Here is a 25,386-nt window from a genome sequence, read left to right on the forward strand (position 1 = left end):
TCCGCGGGCAGAATACGGAAAGCGGGAGGGACAAACTGTCTCTAACGTTTGGAGTCTGGTTTCCAGGTTGGTGTTGTGTCGGGGTCTGGGAGGGGCGGTTGCCGGAGGTGAAATCGGCTGGACCATGTCGGCCTTCGAGAAGCCTCAGATCATCGCCCATATCCAGAAGGGTCTCAACTACACGGTGTTTGACTGTAAGTGGGTGCCCTGCAGTGCCAAATTTGTGACCATGGGCAACTTCGCACGGGGCACCGGCGTCATTCAGCTGTATGAGATCCAGCACGGGGACCTGAAGCTGCTTCGAGAGGTGGGTGTCGGGTCGAGACGACACAGTTCCAGGATCTGGACTGCCGTTGGGGGCGAGTGTGGATCCAGGGGTCTGCATGCCTCTGCCAAAGCCTTCGTCCAGCATCCCCTAAAAACATAGCTTGAGCTGCGCGGGACCAGAGAAGCTGATCGCGGAGTGACGAATGTTCCCGATTTAAAACCTTTCGAGTTCTGAATTCTCATCCGCGGGCTAGTTCCTCCGCGCCCTGCAGGCCCCTTTCTCCTGCCACCCCCAGCGCAGTCCAGCGCGAGGTCTCTGGGAAGTGACGTTAAAATTTCGTGTCTCAATTCGAGGACCTTTTGGGCACTTCGCAGTTGTTTGTGGAGAGTCTTGTTAGTAGGCCCACGTTAGTAAATGCCTTTTCGTGCAAGCAGAGCCAAAGCAGGCAGCAGGATGCCTGCCTGGCCTGCAATGTAGTGACAACCTGACACATTAATTCTTTCGGCAAGTATCAGTTGAGTGTCTGTTAGTCCCAGTTATAGGAATGGCAGTGTCCCCGATCTCATGGAGTTTTCTTGTGGGAGAGATAATCAGTTCAGTAATCAAACCAACGATGCATAAATACAAACCGAGATGAGTTGTCTTAACACAAAGGAACAGAGTTCTATGAGAGTAAAAAAAAGTTGGGGTAAGTAGAAACTAACTAGGCCAAACTAGGAGCAGAGTATGAGGTTTCCAGAGGAAACATCATGTGCGGAAGCTCAGTGATGGGAGAACGTTTTATCTCCTTAAAAAAACTAGAGGGGTAAGCAGGAACCAGACATTGGACGATCTTTGGACATTTAAAGGATTTATGCCTTTTTTCTAAGAAAAATGGGACATCATTGACAGACTTTAAGTAGGATGTGGCGAGATCAGATTTACAAGTTTTGTAAAGATCAGTAGTGAAAGAATTAGAGAATGATAATAGCTAGCATTTTTACAGGTGTTCATAGTTTTTAAAATGTCTCGATTTGGGTTACCTGGAAAAAATGGTCATAATCAGGTGTTCAGGGTTGTAATCAATTACAAGTGCTGGGAAGGTTGAGAACTCCAAGGGATCAAAAGGTATGGAGAGTCCACTTGGAGGAGATAAGGGTTAAACTGGTAGATAAGAGATGAACACAATTTAGATAGGTAAGCCTAGAATAGAAGGTGTGTAAGGCCCCGTCCCACTTTAAATTTCCCTGAATGCTCCTTTTCTTATTCAGTTTGTTTTCTCTAGCCAGCCATTCTACTCAGTGTTTCCAAACATAGCCTGTTCTTTTCTACCTTTCTTACGTTTTTCCTCACTTAGCTCCCAGTCATCTGTTGATATTCTAATGTTCAGTTCAAATTATCTGATATATAATGCCCTTCCTGATTCTTACACAAAGTAACTTTTCTTTACATTACATTCCTATAGTACTTATTATCTGTGCCAGAAATACACATTCTGTCCCGTTGTTCATCTCTAATTAGATTGTAAGCTCCTGGAGAGTAAGGACAATGCCTTTTATTAGTGTGGTTTGTAAGGAGCAGCCACTCAATAAATTACTTGTTAAAAGAATGAGTGAATGTATGTCTGTAAATAGCATATAACTTGGGAAATTTAAATATTGGGTTTTTAATCATTAATCAACTTGGGGTTAGGGGTTTGAACAAAGGTGGAGTATTAGAAACAAATGCCCATTGAAGGTCAAGAAGAGGACATCTGTAAGTTTGTGTTTTATGATGGAATATATTATTTGTACACATTTCAGGAAAACACTATTCCACCAAGCAAAATAGTGCTCTTGGTCTCTTCTAGAGATTCTGTAGAATTCTAGCACTTTTTAAAAAATAATTTTGCTTTTTAGCAAAAGTATGTTCATGATAGAACATTTAGAAAGTACAGATAGAAAAAAAGAGAAAATATCACTCATAATCTCAATTCCAGGAATAACCAACCACTTTTTGTATTTTCACCTGGATCCTTTGGGGTTTTTTCTGACCATAAATTATCTACTGAGAACATACCATTTCAAGGTACTGTGTTAAAAAAGGACCAAAGGTATTTGCAAGAAGAGTCCATTCTGCTAAAAAGAGGGAAAAACAAATATACAAATACATTTAAGAATTTACATTGTATTTGGCTATGATGATGCAATGGAAAAGAATATAGGTTAAATATAGGTTCACTGATTCTCACCGCTTACAGTACATCAGGATCACTTAAATGTATTTTATTGCTCTTGTTTTTTGTGTGTATGTTCTAAAATATTAATGCCTTGGTCCCACCCCTAGAAATTCTGATACAGTGGTACTTAGCTCTATCTAGACTAGAGTAAGGCCTGAACATCAGTATATTTTAAAATTTCTGCCAGGTGATCTTTATGAGGCCAGGGCTGAGAAGCATTAGGCTAGGTGGGTTATTTATTAAAATATTAGGAAACAAACTTGATTTATCATTGTAGAACCACCCCAAGTCATGTGCTCCAAAGCCCATGCATCTAAGGAAAAAAGGCATAAAGGAAGCATATTATTATGTTGATCTTGCTTCCTTATCATGTTACTAAAAGGAGATAGGGAATGGCAGGCAGGGCCTCCGTGTACAGTTGAGCAGTTTTTTGTACCACACAAAGGTGTCAGGCTGAGTGTTCAAGTGGGAGCTGAAATCTCCTTCCTCAAGCCTTACATGTGTGAGATTTCATCAGCCTATAAAGGGCAGCTTTTTTGTAATTGGCACAAAGATCCATATGGACTAGGGATGGTCCTGAAAAATGGAATCACCATTGTAGATGTTTATATTATGAAAATTAGTAATAAGCTGATAAAATTCTACTTTTTTAGCCCCTGTGCTACTGAATTCACTGCTTGTTAGCATTTGGTTGACTAACCCTTTTAGTGTTAATTAAGTAGTGCCAGGATGTGGAGGAGGAGATACTGACAAGCTGTACTAGACCCACCCACATACAGAACAAAAATAGCTCTCACAGGAATTATTGATCGTGGGCTTCTTTAATCTTGTTAACTTCTTATTGTAGTAAAGAAAACTAACAGCTAAATCAAGTACAGCCATCATTGATGGTCATTTTCAGTATCATATAACAAAAATTATTGTTACATACTATTTTTCTTTATGGAGCAATTTTTGCAAAATAGATCTTCATTTTTTTAACCAGTTTTCTAGCAAGAAAATTTTTAAGTTACCACTGAACTCTTTTCATCTTTTCCATAGATAAAATATTTAACAGGGGCAGAGAGGGAGGCTTTTTTGTGAACTATAAAAATTTAGCTTTAGTAGTGTCCTTTCTTAATTTAGCTACTATTATGGATTTCCATGAATGTCTGAGGAAAGAAAAAACACACCTTTTATAAGTCCATCTGCCAACAAAGCTCAGCCCATCTGATCAAAGTATAGACATCATGGAACATAAATGATAAGGTGTTAAAACCTTTGAGTTTAATAGCTTATATTTTGAGTTTAATTTGATTCTCGTGCAAGGGGCCACTAGTATCTATAAATATCTAAATATCTATGTTTCTTTGATACAAGAAGAGAAAAAAGAGAACATGAGAGAAGCACAATACCATCTATTCATATCTTGTAAAGATAGGTTAAAGGTAAAAACTAAGGGACAGAGATCTGAAAGTAAGTTTAATTCATGCCTGTACCATTTACCTCACCAGCCCATGTCAGGAATGGAACATTTCTTTGATACTCCTGATGACACTCAGGTTTACAGAAGGGCTACATAATAAAGTGTTTGTTTAATTGATTTACATATAGGCCTGGAGGCAGCCTGGTTTAGTAGAAAAAGCTTCAGGCGTACCTGTCTCATGGGACCTTAGACAAGTCACTCAGTCTACTGAACCTGTTTCCTCATCTTGAAAGTGGAGTTCCAAACGGTCTGCAGTATTGTATGTATTAGAGAAGGGATGGTCTAGTCTGGAAGAACATCTAGAACGGTATCTGATATGTAGGTGTTCAATATATGGAAGGTGTTTTCATGATCACATGTAAATGACATTGGAAACTAGACTGTGTTCATCAGAGCCCTGGCATGTGAAAACATGGTGGGAGAAAAGAGACAAGAAGGAAAGTGAACTCCAGTACTGGTTTCTCTCTCCCCAGCACTAGGGCTAAGGGATTCATGGATGTTCATTTATATGTTCATTCAACAAGTGTTGAGCACCTTCTATGTTAAATGATTAATAGATAATGCCCTGCTCTCGTCGTGCTCATATTCTAAATGGAGGAGATTTAGAATAAAATAATAAGTGCAATAAGGAAGATTAAACAGGATGAGTGATAGTGATTTGGGAGTTACACTTCAGATAGGAGGGACAGGGAAGGCCTCTGAGGATGTGGCATTTGAACTGAAATCTGAATGAGGAGGATGGAGGCCTGGTGATCTGGGAAGTGGGAACCACAAATGCTAATGCCCTGAGGTGGAAAAGACCTTTGTGAGTCTAAAGAACAAAAAGAAAGCTGAGTGGTGTGGCTGGAGTTAGCAGAGAGAAGAGGAGAAGCAGGGAATGGAGTCAGAGACAGGCAAGGCCAGATTTCAAAGGGCTTTGTACATTTTGTAGACCATAGGCCTTGATGCTACTCCTGTGAGTCTATGCCTCTAAATGTATATACCTTTTATTTCTTTGTTTTATGTGTGTAATAAAGGCACATTTTTAGAATCCACACAATGACAAATGTGCAAATATCTAGTATGGGGCCTATCACGTAATAGACTGGTTCTCAGTTTGGTTTCTTTCCTTCGAAGGTAGCAATTCTCAGATGTGTGCAGGTCTCAGAGTCTAGTCTGCATATCATACTGCTGTTTGGGGAGCATCATGAAATATTGGAGTAGTCAGTTTCATTTCTGCACAAGGAAGAGTTTTTCAACATAAAAAATCTGTACATATTCTGATCTTTACATCACAAAAAGTAACCACACAATTTTTTAATACCCTCATTTCCAGGTTTTCTGACTGGTATTCATTTGCTAGTATTTTCTAACAGGCAAGCTAAGACAATTATTTGAAGAAAACTTAAAAATTTGAGAAAAACATATCTATTGACTTCTGTTTTTGGTAAATTTTCAAATTACTTATTATTTTCTGTTAGTACCAGAAGATCAGTGTGTTCCAGGAGCACAGTTTGAGATTCTCTATTCTAAAGAGTCTAAAGGCAGAAGTTGGTAAAGGACTAACAGGGAGGAAAGTTTTGCTTCCAGTTTTTTATTACCAGTGGTGAAATCTTAGAGAAGCTGGGTGCTTACTGTAGAGACTGAAAAGTGGAGGTTAGTTTTTACATCTTCCATGGCCCAGGAAGAAGAGAAGCCCTTGCTAGAGGTTCCCGGTGATAGCAGTGGGATTATGGGCAGCAAAGTGCTTTAGCTGGTGCCAGAGAAGAAAATAGGCAACCAGTCTTCCCAGTGCTTCTCTGAGAATTTTCCCAGAAGATTGGATCAGTAAATGATACAAATTCCCCTGCATCTCCTAATCCTCTAAGTCTCCCAGTACCGTATTCTTGTCCATCAGGACGCCCTGCCTCTTCCCTCAGAAGCCTGCCTTCATCCTCTGCCTCCAAACATGGACGCCATTCTCAATGGTTGAGAGCTGGGTGAGGCCCAGGCCCACTGTGAGACAAAGGGGAGAGAGGGCCAGGTAGCTGTTTCATCAGGTGGCATAGGTTGGAACGCTGAATTAATTTAACTATAGAAAGTGTGACTTAATAGTGATTGCTTTACCACTATTAATGTATTAATATTATTTCAGGTATTTTTATTTGGGGAGAGGGTAAGAGCGAGGAGAATGTAAGAGGTCTGGAGTTGGAAACTGCTTTGTTAATTTTTTTTTTTTTTTTTTTTTTTGAGACAGAGTCTCACTCTTTTGCCCTGGCTAGAGTGAGTGCCATGGCGTCAGCCTAGCTCACAGCAACCTCAAACTCTTGGGCTCAAGTGATCCTTCTGCCTCAGCCTCCCGAGTAGCTGGGACTACAAGCATGTGCCACCATGCCCGGCTAATTTTTCTATATATATTTTTACCTGTCCGTATAATTTCTTTCTATTTTTAATAGAGACGGGATCTCACTCTTGCTCAGGCTGGTCTCGAACTCCTGAGCTCAAACGATCCGCCCGCCTTGGCCTCCCAGAGTGCTAGGATTACAGGCGTGAGCCACCGCGCCCGGCCTGCTTTGTTAAATTGACAAAAATTTGATTCTCCATGTTGCCTTATTTTAAGATACTCTTTTTAATAAAATTAGAAAAATAACTGAAATAAATGACTATTAATTTTCTGATACAGTGAATAATTGATGACATCTCAGACAACCTCTGCATTAAAAAGAAAAACATTCTGTAGTTCTGTGCTTCTTATCAGAATGGTCTTTTATAATCCTGTTACTATAGATGGCTGATTTCATTTCCTAGACGATTCTGAGGCTGTGAGTGCTTTATTTTTAAACCTGGCTATAAAATAGCTGCTAACTTATCCAGATCCCTAACAATAAGAAAGTTCAACAATCTGGGAATTTCCAAAGCTCTATTCCATATAGTATCTTTTGAGTCAGAAAAAAAAGTTCAGTTTATGATAAGTGAATTTTATTTTCTTTTTTTAAAATTGCTGTGTATACCTAATAGTATGTGGATATTATACCCTATCTGGAAATGCCCAGCTAAACATTGAAAGTAGCAGGAAAATTATTTTTAAAATTATTTGAAATAGGCCAACCTGGAAGGGCTGAAGATTGGCCGAGGAACTGAAGGGTTGCGAGGGGAGGTGCCCTGGAAACTGGAAAACCCTACAGAGGGGAAAAAAGGTTATTCTGATATTGATTGTTAAGTGAAACGAATCAAGTCAAAGGACAGTGTACTGTGATCTGCCTGGTATTGGCACAAACTCGTATGTGTGTGTGTGTGTGTGTGTGTGTAGAAGATCTAGAAGGATGGGCATTACTTCTGGGGAGTCTTAAAGGGACTCACTGTTTCCCTCCATTCATTTGTTTTGTTTGAATTTTTATAGGGAACATGTATTACTTTTGTAGACATTAAGAATTAAAAGATTTAAAGGTTGTAAGAGACTAAATAAGAAGAATACTTTTGCCCTGTTGAGGCTGACCGTCAGTGGGAGGTGTTACAGGGCCAGAGTGTGGTGTGGGGCAGGCACACAGTAGGGCCTCATCTAATTGCAACTTCCAGAGCTTTCAGGAGCCAAGGCAGCAGGAAAAGCAGTTAGACTCTAGGAGGGACTTCAGTGACCTGGGCAAGTGGAGTTGAGGGTAAGAGGGGCCAGTGGAGAACTTGGAAACATCAGGCAGTAAATGAAAATTAACTGAAGACTAGGGAGGGGTGGGAGTAGTATAATGAATATGTATATGTAGGAGAAGCCAGACAGAAACTGCTATTTGGATTGTAAACTTTTTGAGGGAATGGCTGATCTCATTCATCTTTGCATTCTCTTTTCCCTAGTTCAATGGCTTGCATATAGTAGCAACTCATTAAAATCTGAAAGTTGCATGAGCTAGGCAAATCTGTAAAGCTCTAGACTTCATTCTCCCGTGACAGGAGCGTATTGTATTAGATCATTTCCAAGGACCTTTTTGACTGTAAGGTCTTCTGCACCTGATTTTCATAAGCCCCATATCTTAAATAGTACATTGGTATGTGGTTGTTTTACTAATGTGATTATATGCAATACTTGGAACAGTAGCCTTTTCAATTATATAAACCTCAAAAGATGGGCTAATCCATACTTTGGTACACACAGGTTTACACATCTCTATGCATTGAGAAGGTCCCAGAGAAAGTAGGACATAAGTGTCTTCAGTTTATAAGGTTCTACAGGGAAAACTATAAAAGATACATAATTTTTGTTCCTGTAGCCATCTGGAAAGAATAATATCTTCATTATGTTCTTGTTTCTACTGAGGATCTTAAAGAATATCACATTACATGCTGAAACTTTTGTATTTGCAAACCAATGAAGATGGTAGAGTTGTCAGCTTTTGAGTGTCTCATTAGTGAGATGAAAGGAAAGGCAAATTAAAATTTTTTTGACAATTATATACTTTTAAACTATAGAAAAATGACTAAAGGAAAATCGTGAACATTTTTATCAGAAAATGTTTTACTTGCTTTTCATATTATGTGTCATTTAAATCCCATATGCCGTAAATATTATAGATTATAAATATCTGCTTACATAAATAATGTATCTTCCCTTCCTCCCTTCTATCAAGATTGAAAAGGCCAAACCCATTAAATGTGGAACATTTGGTGCAGCGTCTTTACAGCAGCGATATTTAGCTACTGGAGATTTTGATGGAAACCTTCATATATGGTAAGATTATTTAATCAGTATTCAGATAGATGAGATAAGCAGTGTGATAGTCTCATTACTCATCTTCTGAAAGAAAGAATTCAAATTTTAAAATGTTTCTTTCCATGTTCAATTTTAACTATTAAAATATGAGAATTGTCTTTTAATATATATTTCTAGATTTCATATTCAAAATCCATTTCAAAATATTAATCTATATTACTTCATGCTCACTAGGTCAAAAATAATAAATGGAAAAGGTAATAAATATTTAAAAAGAAAAATTAAAAAAATACTAACCTAGTTTTCTTTAGATATTTTGGATAGTATTATCTATACTTATTTTTACACATGCCATTTAGCATTTAATGCCATGTAAATAAAGGTCTGTTCTTCCTCTACCTTTAAGGATACAATGTATAAAAATGTATATATATAACTGAAAAATGAGATATTGTTTTCATTTCAACAAGAGATTTGGCATTACAGAATGATACACTGAGTTTTTGTTGGTTTTAATTTTTTAATGCAAAACTCCCAATTCATTTAGTTTGTTTTTTAATGCTTTAACTAACATCTAAGCACAACTTTTTAGGAAAACATCTGTTGAACAAATCAAATAAACCTGTTTTGAATGAGCAAATCACAATTGTGCCAGATGCCTTTAATTTTCATGTTTTACCTACTTATTTCTTCACAGAGTTGAATGAATTGAAACTCCTCCTTAATTACTTCCCAGGAAAATCTATTATTTTAATCATTTAAAGTATACAGTAGTGTTCTAGAAAGTTCTAGGAAAACTATTTTCCCTATGTTATGTTTTCTAATATGCCTTTTCTTGATTCTCACTTAGAATCTGCTACTTTATATTACTTTGATGTATTTATCTTAGAACCATAATATAAAACAGAATGAAGCTATTTTAATTTTTCCTTGCTTTAACTGCTTAATAATTAAATTAGCATTTATTCATGAGTTTTTAAATGCTATATCATGTACTTTCAGAGACATTGGGAAAGAGGCCAGTCTAAATGGGGTGTTTTTTGTTTTGTTTTTTGAGACAGTGTCTTACTCTGTCACCCTGGCTAGAGTGCAGTGGCATCATCATAGCTCAATGCAACCTCAAACTCCTGGATTCAAATGATCTTCCTGCCTCAGCCTCCCAAGTAGCTGGGACTACAGGTGTGCACTACCACGCCTGGCTAATTTTTCTATTTTTTTGTGCAGATGGAGTCTCACTCTTGCTCAGGCTGGTCTCAAACTCTTAACCTCTAGTGATCCTCCCGCCTCAGCCTCCCAGACTGCTAGGATTACAGATGTGAGCCACCAGCACCTGGCCTGAATATTTTTTTTTTAATAGATATATTTCAGTGCAAGAATATGCAACAAATATAACTGTTGACCATCCTCCTAATACAGTTTCCTTGTGTAGTGCATATATTACCAACTTATTTTCATTGACACATCTTATAATTTCATGTTAAAAAAAGGGTAACGTTTTAACGTCTAAAAATAGTAAGACAGTTCTTTTAAATAGAACCACAATCCTGTTTATTTTCTTGATTCTTTCATAATGAAGATAAAAAGATAAACATCATTTCTAAACTAGGTTGAAATATCTCAAATTTTTGATTAGTGAGATTTTACTAAATAAATCCTTGAATTAGACAAATTTCAGCCAGGCTGGCAGTAATATTTATTGTGACCGCTATGATGATACATTGAAAAATATGTCACTAGATGAAAATCAGTATGGAGTTCAGTGGGAAAATAATACATTATAAAGGAAGAAATGTATTCAAAGTCTACACTACTCATATTTTATCCTTTAAAAAGATCTCAAGATCAAACTACGAAGGCCTACTTTAGAAGAATTCCAAATCGCTTTGAATTTACTCTATATTTAAAGGAGTAGTTACATTTCAGTGTACCAAATAGCAGATTTGGGGTCCCATCTGAGATTCTGATTCATTATGTCTGGGGAAGAGCCTGTGAATCTGCATGTGTTAACAAGCACACCTGGGGGTTCATACATGGAGGTCCTAGACAGATCATCTTTGAAGAACAGTAAGTAGAGTGGGCTCAGAAGTTTGAATTCCAAGTTGAATGATGACAGTTCTCATTGGGGGCTTGAAAGAAGCTGAAGTGGAGAGAAAAATTTAGAAGTAGATGTATAAATTATCTTCATAGTAAAACTTATTTTTAAACAAAAAAATCTAAATATATACATTCTTAAATTTTAGTAGTGGATTTAAATGTTTGGGACATGCGGTGTAAGTAAGAAGCTGTGTTTGTTGTTTAGGAATTTGGAAGCTCCAGAGACACCAGTGTATTCTGTAAAGGGCCATAAAGAAATTATAAATACCATAGATGGTATAGGCGGGCTAGGAATCGGAGAAGGAGCACCTGAAATTGTGACTGGCAGCCGAGATGGTGAGTCAATGTATTCCGTGTATTTTTAAAAAAATTTTTAACGGAAATCTCTATGCAACAGTACATCCTCTCTACGTAAAAATCTCTTTCAGTTGCCTTGACCACCTAAATGGAACACTCTTGGTGCTACTTTTTTAATGGCAAATTTGATTGCACATCCCTCACTTGTTTCAGACTTTTGGGTATTTTGAGATAGAGGCATAGCAGTTACTATTTTAGTGTTCACTAGTTCAGCTACTAACAATGATGGTTTCCTCCAAACCTTGAAGGATTAAAATGTCTTTACAGGTTTTTGAGGCAGATGATGATATAATGTGGGTGGCAGCTTTTCATTTTCTTTTTTTAAAAGGCAGAATTAGTACTTGTGAAAATTGTCATATTGACAGCTGGTTGAAAATTAAAGTTCTGTGATCCATCCACTGAGCATTATAGAGAGTTCCAAGGGCACCAACTCAGTTCCTCTATCCTGCAGTAACCAACAAGGGACAGGGTTTTTGGTGTCCAAAGCCGCCTGAATGACCCTAACAAAGTCAGAATTTTCATTGCTTCATGGGGTACATGAGAGATTTGGTACCTTAATTGATGTGGCTAATTTTTTAATGGCTGCTCAAGACCATAAGGAAATTGTTTTAAGAGAAAAGTGAGATGTAATTTTCTGATAAGTACTCAAAGAGCAGCTGTGTTTTAGAAGTCACTTATTTTTTTCAATCATAAAAGCAATATGGAATATAGAAGGAAAAGTAACATTCAGTCTACCACACTACTACAACCATTAGATTTTTCTTTTCCTTTCTGGTCTTATGTATAATTTTGCATAGTTATCGGTATGACTATGATTTTATATCTTTTTGCATTTAGTGTTTTGTCATATGTAACTGTTGCTGTTTCCATAATTATCATTTTAATGACTATATAATAGTCTATCATACGCATATTTAACCATGCCCCTGTTAATAAGCATTCAGTTTGCTGTAAGTTTTTTGTTTATTGTTTTGGGGCAGTGGCTTAAAAATAATGAAGAAATGAGTATTGTCATGTTTGCAACTTTTTTGGAATGAACATATTTTATGATTCTTAAAATTTATTGGCAAACTTTCCAAAGTACATATTTACACTGTCAGCCACAATGGATGAAGTAGATTTCCATTCTATCCTGCCAACATTGATTTTCTCTTTCCCTCCCCTTATTTTATAGATAAAAATGGCATTCCATTCCAACGTGTAGTAACTTTTTTCTGTTTGTTTGCTAGTTAATTTTGTTTTATGAATTGTCTGTTTATGTTCTTTGCTCCTTTAGCTATTGCAAAGTTACTGTAAATATTATCAATTTGTATAAATCCTGTGGAGTAAGATAATAGCCTCTTATTACATTTGTGGGAAATTTTTTTCTTCTTAAAGCAGCTTTTTTTGGGGGGCGGGGCAGGGGCAGGAGACAGAGTCTCCTGCTCTTGCCTGGGCTAGAGTGCAGTGGCGTCATCATAGCTCACTGCAACCTCAAACTCCTGGGCTCAAGTGGTCCTCCTGCCTTATCCTCCCGAGTAGCTGGGACTACTACAGTCACACACCACCATGTCCAGTTAATTTTTAAAAAAAATTGGTAGAGATGAGGTCTTGCTATGTTGCTCAGGCTGGTCTTGCACTCCTGGCCTCAAGAGATCCTACCCCCTCAGCCTCCCAAAGGGCTAGGATTACAGGCATGAGTCATTGTCCTCAGCCATTAAAGCACACTTTTTAATGATCAACTTTATTTTATCCCTGGAGATAAATCCAGTCTGATACCTCTATCTTTCCTGAGTTATTACTCCTTTTAAGGATTTTTTGTTCTTTTCCTATTCACTCTGAGGTACTTGCCTTTTAGGCATTTTATTAAATGCATTTGTGTTTCTCCTAAGCAGTGATACCATTTAGTTAGTAGTCCTACAACATGAATTAAAACGAAGGGGTTGCAATTAAAGTGAGAAGAATTATTTGTTAATTTTATTTAATATTTCTCTCTGTACTGTTGGCACAGGAAAATGAAACTTAGTGGTATATGGAATAATATTCTAGAACCCCATATGAGAAACTATTAATTCAAAATTAAGAGTTTATTTATGCCAGTGCGTATGTGGGTAGTACGAAAAAAATAATAAAATTTATTCCTAATAAATAACAGTTTTAGGCTCATATTTTGAATTACATAACATTTGTGTTTGCCCTGTCATTCATAACTTGTAGATAACTTAGGAACAGTTATTGGCTGTTCTATTAATTTAGAAATCAAGTCAGACAGTAACATGGGTTATATCTCTGCTATCAAATACAACTTACCCAATTAGAAGTCATAAAAATGTGAACATTTTTTCATCATGATAACCTTTATAATATTGCCATGTACACTGAAAGACGTAGAAAGAGAATGCAGAAAAGAAACATGATGCACTATTGAATTTTGCCAACTTACTCTTATTCATGACAGGAACTGTGAAGGTGTGGGACCCAAGGCAAAAAGATGATCCTGTTGCTAACATGGAACCTGTACAAGGAGAAAACAAGAGAGACTGTTGGACTGTGGCATTTGGTAAATTACTGAAGAATTTTTGTATTCAAAGTATTAGATGGTAAAAAGCATGGTGCTTCAAGAAATTTCTGATAGTTTCTTTATAGTCTGTTTTGTGGATTATTCTGACAGTTTATTGAGGCAAGTATATGTGGTGGTTAATGTCAGCCTCTAGGGCCTGGGTTTGAATCCTCACCTGCCACTTATTGGCTGTGTGGCCTGGGGCAAGTTACCAAAGTTCTCTGTTCCTTGGTTGCTTCATTTATAAAATGGAACTAATAATAGAATTTACTTAATAGTGTTTTTATGAAGATTCCATGAGTTAATACGTGTAACGTGCTGAGAATTGTGCTTAGATTAATTGCTCAAAAATATTTATTATTATGTGCTTCTGTTTAATAAGATAATATTGACTTAGTTTAGAACTAGATGCATTAATGGGGCTGAGCAGAGCCTCGAATGCAAATGGTAATGTAACAAATCTTGTATTACACTTAACACAGAGTACGTTTATTTTCTGCAAAATGGTTTGCCATTATAAAATTGTTTCTTATAAATTTCATAACTTTGTTCCTTTATTAATATGCTTAAAATGAATATTGATTTTGTAGGACTGATATTTGCCCTTGAGTCTCTTTCTTAGCATCGAAATTAAGTTAATTTTTGCTACTAAAAGATAGGCCATAATTAGTTGTGGGGTTTTTTTTTTTTTGGTGGGGAGGGCACAAGTGCAATTTCATTACAGGCATAAATTGTATGTGTAATGGTCAAGTCAAGGCTTTTTGCCTATCCATCACCCGAAATACTTAGTTTTAAACCTCTATTTTCTTTCCCCTTTTTCTTAGTATAAGCCTGTGTAGACAACAGGTATTAAAAGTGGGATTTAACACATTAACTGCCATCTGAGTTGTATTTAACTCACACTAGTTTTGAGCCTGGGGCCTTGTGAAACGTATGTAACGCACATATCTCTTCACCTTGGGAGCTGAGAGAACTATTTTTCAAGTTGCATATAACTGATGCACAGAAAACAATAAAAATAATAAAATTTTCATTAAATTAGAAAGGATCTTTTTTTTTTGATGTTTTTATTCTATTTTCTATTAATAAAACACCGTGGCCCCAAGGAAAAAAATTATTTTTTTCTAGTGTGGCAGCCAATGTGATAATGTATATGTGAACTGTTTAACTTTTTATATTATGTTTAAATGGGACTGTTATTTAATCAGAGGAAAGTTTTATATTTCCAATTTTTAAAAGAAGTTGTACAGGAATTACTATGTATTTGTATACTATGAGCAATAATATAAACTTAAGATATGTACACTTTGGGAAGAAATTTCAGGATTAGTGTTTAGAATGATAATTTTTAAATTGGTTTCATAATTAAAAAGAAATTATTTTTGGATCCATTAAAGCCTTTACATAATTGATCTCAGGGACATAAGTTCAATTTAAAATATAGGGCATTAAGTAAAAATATCCATTGGTTTGACAAATTTTTTGTGAATTCTAAGAGTGTACAAAGTACTGTGGGCATGCAAAGGTGAAACAGACTCATATTTTAGCCTCAAGAAGCTTACAGTGCAGTAAAGAGGGCATGATATCTATGTTAATTATAATATAAGATAAGAGTGATAGAGCACAAAAGACATGGTTAAATGCAGAGGGAATCCAGAGGAAGAGACGGCTGGAGAGGATCAGAATTTTGAGCTCAGACCAAAGATACAAAGGATTTCAACCACTGAAATTGGGAAGATATTTCAAGCATAAGGAATAATTTGAAAGTGCCCAAGAAAGTACAGTTGTCCCTTGGTATCTGTGGGGGATTGGTTCCAGGACCTCCCATGGATATTAAAATCTGTGAATTCTCAGATCCCTTGTATAAAATGGCATAGCATCTGCTTCATGTCCTAGAAGAAGTCAAAAATACCAAAATAATAAATTAAAAAATAAAATGGCATAGTATTTGCACGTAACCTACATATATACTTCCATATACTTTAAATCATCCCTAGATTACTTATAATACTTAATGCAATGTAAATGCTATGCAAATAGTCATATTGTTTGGGGAATAATGACAAGAAGAAAAAGTTTGTACATGTTCAGTACAGATGCAGATTTTTTTTTCCAAATATTTTGAATCCATGGTTGTTTGAACCTGCGGATGCAGAACCCATGGATATGGAGGCCAGCTATATATAGAAGGGAATAATGGTAACAATAGCCTTAGAGATGCCTCAGTAATGCGGCCAGAGGTGTTTCAATGGTCTGGAGGTAGTTGTAAGCCTTAGAAGGTTTCTGCAAGGAAGAAATGTGCTCTGAGCTTGAGGAGAATTACCTGAGGGTGTGTAACGGGGAGAGATGAGTGGCACAAGGGATGTGAGTTCAGGAGCTCTTTGCAATCTTCCAGGTAAGACATAGGCTAGAAGCAATGAGAATGGAACAGAGCTGATGATTCAAAAGATAATACTGTAGCAAAATACATAGAATTTGGCAACCTTTTAGATATGAAGAACAAGAGAGAGGATTATGTCCAAGATGACTGAATTTTAGGGTGTTTGTGGGGTGAATGATGTTATTACTTGAAAAAGTTCCCCAAGGGGTGGGATGGTTTGTAAGAGAAGATGGTGAGGTCAGTTTGGGACATCATGAATTTAAGATGCTAAGTGTGCCATGTAGGTGGAGCCTGGAGCGGACGTGCAGGGCTGTAGTTCATGAGAAAGAGGAAGCTGGAGGCAGTGGAGCATGAAGGCATTGGGGTAAGATGCCCAGATAGCCTAGCACAGTGGCAGGGGCCTCATTCTCACTTAGCACTCTTTCCTCAGCAAGAGGGACTCGGAAAAAATCCCTGCATCCCATACTTCAGGTATGATCATCCACACTACTAAAAATAAGTAGCACAGTGTGCTGTAACTTATTTCCTATTTCCTTGCAAAGGCGGAATCATGCCAGAACATTTTGCAAAATACCTAAGTTTTAAAGTAGTTTCTATTTGCATTCAGATATAGTTACTGCCAAGGAAAGCAGTAGAAGCATAGCGTATTTATCCTCCCAGACCCTGCTTTGTTTGAACTGTAGTTGGCCTGCTAGTCTTTGTAGATACAATATAGAGACAGCATTTTCTTTCAATTTAGAATCTAGTGGACACTTTCACATACCCTTCAGTAATAGAGTTTCGGTGAATGAGCTTTTATTAAGAAAAATAAGAATAGATACCAAATTAATAATCTTGATGTCCTGTCAGAATTGATAAAATGAGATTTTACCCAATGTGATTTTTAAAATCTGATTTGGCATAAGTTATATGTGCTCTAGAGTCTGGATGGAAAAAACAGAATAAAAACACTAAGAAAAAGAAAAAAAGAGAAATAAAGAAAAATAAATAAATGGTATAAGTTATATGTGTAGTTTTACAAGATTTTTTTTTAGCAGCCTTCAAATTAGCATTTATAGGATATGAGATGTTGTATCTTGATTTTCAGGCAATGCTTATAATCAAGAGGAACGTGTTGTTTGTGCTGGCTATGACAATGGGGATATCAAGCTGTTTGATCTCAGAAATATGTCATTACGGTGGGAGACAAACATAAAAAATGGGGTAATGTACATTCTGAAGCATTTTGGTTTCTTTGAGCATGTTTCCGTCCACCTCTGAACTACTACAGGGAAGCACTTCTATTAGCTCATCTCAGTTAGCCCCTCTGCCAGTGGTTCTTAACCTTTCAGAGCCAAACCGCTTTGGGAATCTAATGAAAATCTTGGATCCTCTCTTCAGAAAGTGAACACACACCCACGTGTGGTATGTACAATGCTTAGGGAGTCGCCAGTCCCTGAGGCCCGTCTGTGGACCCCTGTGGGCCATGCAGTATAACATCAAACTGAGCAAGTAAGAGGCCTTTTATCTGCTACTAACAGAAAGCCTGACATAGTAATCACCTCCCACGTACCCTCAGGTTTTTGGATCCTGAGTTGTGCATGTTTATTGAAGAATGTGGTTCCCTCTTCTTTTCTAAAGTCAGCCTTGACTTCACTGTATGAAATCACGTCAAAGGTTAAATGATGGCTTTCCAAATGCATCCACTGAGCACAGGAACCCGAGATGGTTTGGTTGATCTTATTAATGGAGAAGAATTTTTTTTTTTTTTTTACAGTAACAGTACTTGATGTATTGATTCAAAAGATAAAATGATTATTTAAGTGCTTTCACATTATCTGATCATTTTAAAGCTGTTTTACTTAGTTTAAAAGAGCCTCCTGAGTAATAATGGTGAGAGTATCAATAATAAACATTCTCTGTCTTCAGGTGTGTAGCTTGGAATTTGACAGAAAAGACATAAGTATGAATAAGTTAGTAGCCACATCTCTGGAAGGAAAGTTTCATGTTTTTGACATGAGAACACAGCATCCAACCAAAGGCTTTGCCTCTGTTTCAGAAAAGGTAAATATGTGGAAAATGTCTTTCTATGAAGAGGAATGATAGCTTGTTTAAGACTAACAAATAGAATTAGTCACCAAGGTTCCTTCCAGGTCTTTATGTGAAGGGAGCTATTTTTGATATATTATCGTGGGATCTTGACAAGTTTTTCTGTGCAAAGAGTACTTTCCCAAAGTTTATCAACTTTAGACTTCTTTATTATAATAAAACTCTCAGCTAGGAATCTTATTTTTTAGTTTAGGAGCAATCACAAGAAACCTAGCTGATGTTAGGAATTTGATCAACAAAACCCAGCCTGGTGTTTTCTAACAAATATATAATATTAGTATTAATACCTAATTATATACTTTTAAAATGTATCTATATGTATATGTTGTGTCATTTCATCATATTTTATTTTATATCCCAGTTTGCTATATTAAATAAAATTATTTAAAACACCGATTACTGTGATTAGTACATAGTAGGTGTTCAAAAATATTTCATTTATTTATTTATTTGTACTTTGTATTTGAGGTGGCTGAGAGGGAAACATGGCATTACACCATTAGAAAAATAAATGAGAAAAGCAGGGCAAAGGGAAAATACTGGTTTAAGAAAAAAAGATAATGTCTTGGGTGGGGGATTATATAAAACTCATGCTGAGACATCCTGTCATTTACAGGAGATGGGTTGGAAATGACTCTGAGATTCCTCAAGTGTAAAAAGAAAGAAAGATCAATTACAGATTCATAGTTTCCATAAGATTAAAATGTACAAGTTGCTCAGGAAATAAGAATTCACTTCCTTGCTCCCTCTCCCTCCACTGTGGATTCAGTAGGATTGCTCAAACTTTTCTATTTTGTCTCATTTGATTATTATTAGTATGTTCAAATTACTGTTATTGCCTGATGAACTAAATTCTTAATAGGTAGCTATAAATTATAATATTGTTTTAGCTTTGTCATTTCAGAATATATTAAGTATCAACAATATACAACGCTTTACTAAATTGTTTCATATATAATTTGCAACATATTTATCATTATCTATAAATAATAGTGTCATCTCCAAAACTTTTTCATTATATTTAGTTAATCCTGTTATTGCTAACTCTGTCAAATAAATAACTCTGATATATTTAAAGAGGTCATTTTCTCTCTTGCTTTTTGTGTTTTTCTCAACTTCTAAAAGAAAAAGAGACGTTGAAGCTACAAAACAAATTTTCAACAGCTTGAATCTAATCACTTGGGGACTCTCATGCACTTAAAATGTGTGTTTTGAGATATGTGGTTTTATCTGCTAATGGTAATTCTCTCCAAAGACTATTAAAATCAAATGTCAAGACTAATCACTCACTGTAATGTGCGGTGTTAGCCCAAGTTTCCCCCCAGTGAAGACAGCACTGCCAAGGGGGATTTACTGGCTGTTGCTGAGGTGCTAACAAACTGCTAACCTTCTTCCAGCTGCCTGCTTTTTAGTTTACTGTGACTGATGAAGGCCTTGGCTTATTATGACTGTACACACTGTCTATAAGTCCTCCTGGCCCTTATTTTGAAGACTGGACAAATCAAATGGCAAGATAAGGCTCTGGCAGCTGTCGTTTAAAAAATTCAATCTGTAAATGGGACCTCTCTATATTTTCTGCTCAATTTTGCTGTGAACCTAAAATTGTTCTAAAAGCTAAAGTCTTTTAAAAAAAAATTCAGTCTATACTTTTTTGCCCCCTTAGGAAGAAGTATTTGTTTTTGTATTTCAAGTGTTTTTTTCCCCTTTAGAATGAACTAGAGTATTTAAATGTATAAAATCAATTGTTATAATTTATATGGTACGATAAAATTAAATGGACTTTTAATCTTTTAATCTAATATCTTTCTTTTTTTTAAATTGGTAGAACTTTGTTTTGTAAGGCAATAAAGAAAAATGATGCTTTTTCTAATATCTTATGAGGTCCTGGAAATCTCTGGAGCCACTATAAAGAGATGTACCAGAAAATAACTTTGCTTTTATAACATTTGAAATTGTAGTGAAAATTCTTTGTTTGTAGGGTTTCTCTTCCAGGGTACCATTTAACACATAAACCAGTTATGTACCTCTCGTCCCATTTAGGCTCATAAATCTACTGTATGGCAGGTCCGACACCTGCCGCAGAACAGAGAGCTCTTTCTGACAGCTGGAGGCGCCGGCAGCCTTCACCTCTGGAAGTAGTAAGTCTCTCCCCATGCACACTGCTCCTTTTTCAGTTCCTTGTGGGTGTAAAGTAGGATTAGATTGAACTTTTTTGTCTTTTTTTTCCTGCTTTGACTTAGTTCATTTTGATATGATTTTAAATTTCATGGTGTTACGTAACTATTGTTTTCTAAGCTTTTTTTTTTTTACTAATGTACCTATTTTACACTTAGTAAATAGTAACCTTTTTTTGGTGCACTAAATAAATATGTTTGTCATTTTAGTTTTGTCTGCTATATACATTAAAGTAGCCTCGGAACAGTTTTTTTCATAGATTTGAAATTACAGTTTTTGCTAATTTAAGTATGAAAAGGTTGGCCCAAGACATTTATCAAATATTGTCTTCTAGTCAGTAGAGCACTACCTCTAGAAGATAGGAAAGATTGGAATTCTTAGTTTGAGATCCTGATAATTCACGTGGCTAAATTCAGATAACATCATGTGATAGAACCAAACCGAGCCCAGCACTCCTGATAGGTCTCCAGGAAAGACCTTGTCCCTGAGCTTGCTTTCTGCGTGCCCAGGCAGGTGAGCTACAGTGGGAGCTGTTACCATGCTCTGTGCTCAGTGAATCCCAGGGACCCTAATGTGATAGATACTAGGTCGGCTGCCCATTTAAAAGGTCTGATAAAAATTAGGAGTTAATGGTATTTTTGAATCCTTTATTAGCTAAGCCATGTATACTTGGAGGGAAAAAAATAAAATCTTTTTATAAACATGACTCAGAAAAAAAAAATAACACAAGCCCATGAATGAAGAATCTTTCAGAAACTAAGTTTGATTAATAATATAAGAAGAAAAACAGCATCTTCAGTATGTCTGGGACCTCCACATTTACCCTATTAGCTTATTTTATTTTATTTTATTTTATCTTATTTTTTTGAGATGGGGTCTTGCTCTGTCACCAGGGCTAGAGTACAGTGGCATCGTCATAGCTCACTGCAACCTCAAACTCCGGGGCTCAGGTGATCCTCCTGCCTCAGCGTCCCAACTAGCTGGGACTACAGGCACACGCCACCATGCCCGGCTAATTTTTCTATTTTTTTGGAGAGACGGAGTCTCGCTCTTACTCAGGCTGGTCTTGAACTCCTGACCACAAGTGATCCTCCCGCCTCAGCCTCCCAGAGTGCTAGGACTACAGGTGTGAGCCTCTGCGCCCAGCCTATTAGCTCCTTTTGTCAATAGAAGCTAAAAGGGATTCTGAAAAACAGGGCTACAATTGGAAAATGCTTGGTAAGGTACTGTATTCAGGGATATAGCTGGCAAAAAACGGAGAGTGAATGCTTTAGATCAAAACAATGTGGTTTCTGTGAGGAGAAAAACAGAGGAAAAGTTCTGGGAGTTCTGGAAGAATGCAGGGCAGATAGATCATTTGGCAGTTTCCCCTCCCAGCACCTTTGCCTGTTGTTCTTCCTGATTCTTCCACCCCAGTCCCCACCACAGAGGCTCTGCCAGTCCCTTTGGTTAAGCCATGCAGTGGCATGTCACTGTTTTACTTGATGACCAAACTTTAGGCTGCTTACTCGAAAAACTAGTCCCAGTTTTCTTTGTAATCCACACATGGATTTATATCCCATGTGACGTACAAACACGTTTGCAGCTAGAATTTGACTACAATGGATTTAATTATATCAGTAAAGTTGGGTCTGTATGCAATTAGAAACTTGAACTGTATCTCAGTATGAACTTTAATCTTTACTGTAACAGATGTCTAATCTAATCTTCAAATGGGTTTGGGAGCTTTGCTGTCAAATATTGTACCAGCAAAGGGAGTTGGTTTAAGTAAAATGATATTTAGCTTTATTTCCATTTGCCAGTCTGCCTTAGTAGTAATGCAATTAAATTGTAAAAATATATTGAGCATTTAACCAAGAGTTCCTCAAGGAATTCTGGTTATTCAAAATAGTCTTTTTTGAATGAATAGACCCCAACATGCTGATTTTTTTTTTTTTTTTGAGTATTTGAAACACACACACATAAGCTTTTAAAACTTAAATAAATAATATGGAGGATTTTAAAAGTCTTTATGTTATCTTGAAAATACTAAATTACTGCAGCCTTTGCCAAGAGACATATGAAAAAAGTCTGTATTTAAATTGTTTATTCACCTAAATGTTTTATTCCTTTTAATTAAAATAATTTGTAGGGTCTGAGAGTATAGTTGAAGAGAGAATAGTAGGTTATCTACCTATAGTTTCTCTGACTTTTGCTCTGCCTCTCATTTGTCTTGTATCTCTTAAGCTCTTGGGCTTTATTAGCATTTATGAAATAAAAGTAGTGTCATAATTTATGCTTAATAGGTTTTAAAAGGTCTTCTGAGAAGGACTACCTCTGTATTTCACCAGGAACACACCTCCATGGGGGGAGAGATGTTTGATTTTTTCCCCCTCTCAAATCTAGACCAAGTCGTATTTATGTGTTGTTAACCTTCAGCTCTTCTGACTTTATAAATTTATATTTTCAGCTGAAAAAAATCAAATGTTCTCAGAATCACTTTTTTCTTTTTTTTTGAAGCAATAATGTTTAGATCTAAAAAATCCACCCCGTGGCGCCTTCCTGTAGAAATGGTACACAAAGGCCCTTAGGCATGGATCTATATAATGGAGCTCTAGGGTTAGAAACTGGTATCACTTCTCCATTCTAGAAGTGTTTAGATGGGGTTCTTCAAATGTTACTTACAGCTGTTGCCTTTGCACATTGTGTTTGCCTGTGGAGTCTAGCAATCTGAATATAGAGAAAAATTACAACAAAAGATTATCAAAAGCACCAAGTAAATTTATTAAAGAATGCTGAATCAACCTAGAACTTCCATATTAGAAGAGAAAATACAAATACATGCTGAACAAAAATGATATTTAGAAGTTTTTAGTATTAATAGAGCTAACCCTTCTTTATGAGATGTTGAAGAGATAGGGTTGAGGTTGAAATCATGTCTGTTTGTTTGCATACAATTCAATATTAGAAAGATTCTTTAAGTAATAGTTCCCGTAATGAACTGAGAAATAAAAATAGAGTCATTGAAGTATATGTATAGAAATAAAATGGTAAATGCTAAGATTTACATCGTCTTCCCTCTTTGATCTTGTTTTCAGCGAGTACCCCATTCAGCGGTCAAAGAAAGATTCCGAGGGAGTAGAGATGGGAGTTGCAGGTTCTGTCAGCCTTCTGCAGAATGTTACGTTGTCTACCCAGCCCATTTCAAGTTTGGACTGGAGTCCAGATAAAAGGGGTCTCTGCATCTGTGGTTCATTTGACCAAACAGTGAGAGTACTGATTGTTACAAAACTCCACAAAATTTGATCGAAGACTTTGGACTTGAAACCTTCCAGAGGAACACTCGTAGAATTTAAGATACGTTCTGAGATCTTGTAACCTTCATTGAACAAAGTTGGATTTGGCTGATGAAAAAAGGCCCCAGATGCAAAGGGCTTCCAGCTTCTCCCGGGGTGTGTTCGCTGACCTGACTGGACACTGGCTTGCCGCTATGCATGGACACCACTGTCTCCAGGGCAGGCCCTTGTCCGCTCCCTGCCATTTCTAATACAAAGTCAATAGTTGCTTATATTTAAATATATTTCAAATTCATTCTGCATCCCCAGAGTTCCATGTTTTATCTTTTACACTTGTGTTTTAGTGTTTATAATGTTGTGGTAGGAATCACTTCATTTGGTTTAAAATAGTATGCCTTGGAAAAACTACTATGTATTAAACTTCATAAATACATTTTGAGAGATTTCAGTGTCAGTAATTTTCTATACAGAATATTATTTTATAAAATACCAAAATGGCACTGTTGGACTAGATCTGGGTAACTGTTTTCAGCAATTTCATTTTTCATAAAACAAAATGTGATTTACAAAGACTTCTTTTTTACTTAAAATAGAGAAATTAAATTGGTGAGACTTTTGGTTATTGATTGTGGTAAGTGATGGTGAGATGTACAAGAAAGACTGTGGGGGGAGTTGTAGTATTTTTTGTCAAACCTTTTTAATGTATTTTATGAATAAACTTCTGTCTTTGAAATCTGTGGAAGCTTTGATTCTGTTAACAGTAGTAATAAGGTCAACACCATCACTTCATTTTGCTTTAAAATGCTTAATAAGTACCACTTAATTCACTCTGTTTCTTTAATGTTCACCATATCTTTAGCTTTAGAAGTATTGACTTTATTACACTTTTATGAAACCTACTCTCCCCCCCTTCCATTCAAGAGAACAGAGCCACCTAAAACTTTCATAATATGTAAAATTTATGTGGTTTCAGGGGTTCATGGGGAGTCACTTGTTTGGAATATTAAGTCCCGAAAATTAACTTTAGTTTCCAAAATGTTTTATAGAACAATGCTGTGCACATAATTATAAAAGTAAAAATTAAGTTGAACTTAAAACCTATCCTTGCTGGGTTTTTTTTTTTTCAATTTTCAAAGAAAAAATAGAAAGTTTATAAAAATCTCTCTTAGAATAGTTGTATTTGGTGGTATAATTAGGTTTAAGTCAAGAACAATAAATCCTGTATTGCGTTAAATCTAAGACTTCATAGATTGTAAGATTATCTAATACCACTGATGATATACTGGTATGATATGCTGCCAATGAAACGATGGTAAAATGCTATCACTTAGTGTTTGTTTATATTCATTGAATGTTCTATTAATTTTATTTAGACATAATTTTTTTCATTATATATCTACTGTTGTGCATCCTTACAAAGGAAAATACATGCAAAATAAATTTGGTATGATAGTCCTCAGATTTCTTCACACTCAAGAGTCTGATCCTTCTAGATTGCTTTTTGAATTCAGAGTCATCAATGTTCATGTTTTCCATCACAGTATCGTCCTTTGTATATAAAGGCATGGTGATTACAGCATTTCTTTAAAGTATGTTCCACTATTGTCTTTAGGGTTTTCTTTCAGTTAACTGACACTTGTTCTACAAGTCTTGGTGTACACATCCGGGCCATGAAAATTGTCATGACCACTGCCTGGCTGACCATGATTATTTCAGTTGTCTGTTGCTGTATAACCACTGCAGAACTTTGTGTCTTGTAACAGTAACGATCATTTACTTTGCTAGGAATCTGCTATTTATCAGGGCTTAGCAGAGAAGGCTCATTTATGCTACACGCGGCTTCAGGCAGCTCTACTTGGGGCTGGTGGATCTGCTTCCAAGACGGCACTCG

The 25,386-nt window shown here is 36.4% G+C and overlaps 1 protein-coding gene across 2 annotated transcripts; it reads left to right on the forward strand.

Annotated features, from left to right (window-relative positions):
- Window positions 1–43: 43 nt before the first annotated feature.
- On the forward strand, window positions 44–23,774 carry DNAAF10 (dynein axonemal assembly factor 10). Of its 2 annotated transcripts, XM_069494089.1 has the most exons (8): window positions 103–307; window positions 8,505–8,605; window positions 10,887–11,017; window positions 13,476–13,577; window positions 17,045–17,160; window positions 17,866–18,000; window positions 20,086–20,183; window positions 23,298–23,774. In XM_069494089.1, the coding sequence occupies exons 1-8, from the start codon at window positions 125–127 to the stop codon at window positions 23,503–23,505; spliced, it is 1,074 nt and encodes a 357-aa protein (XP_069350190.1). In that variant the 5' UTR covers window positions 103–124; the 3' UTR covers window positions 23,506–23,774. The 2 variants fall into 2 exon arrangements, with proteins under 2 accessions (XP_069350191.1, XP_069350190.1); XM_069494090.1 differs by lacking the exon at window positions 23,298–23,774 and having other exon boundaries at window positions 44–307; window positions 20,086–20,437.
- Window positions 23,775–25,386: the final 1,612 nt, after the last annotated feature.

This window comes from Eulemur rufifrons, chromosome 19 (genome assembly GCF_041146395.1).
Source record: "Eulemur rufifrons isolate Redbay chromosome 19, OSU_ERuf_1, whole genome shotgun sequence".
NCBI classification, from domain to species: domain Eukaryota; kingdom Metazoa; phylum Chordata; class Mammalia; order Primates; family Lemuridae; genus Eulemur; species Eulemur rufifrons.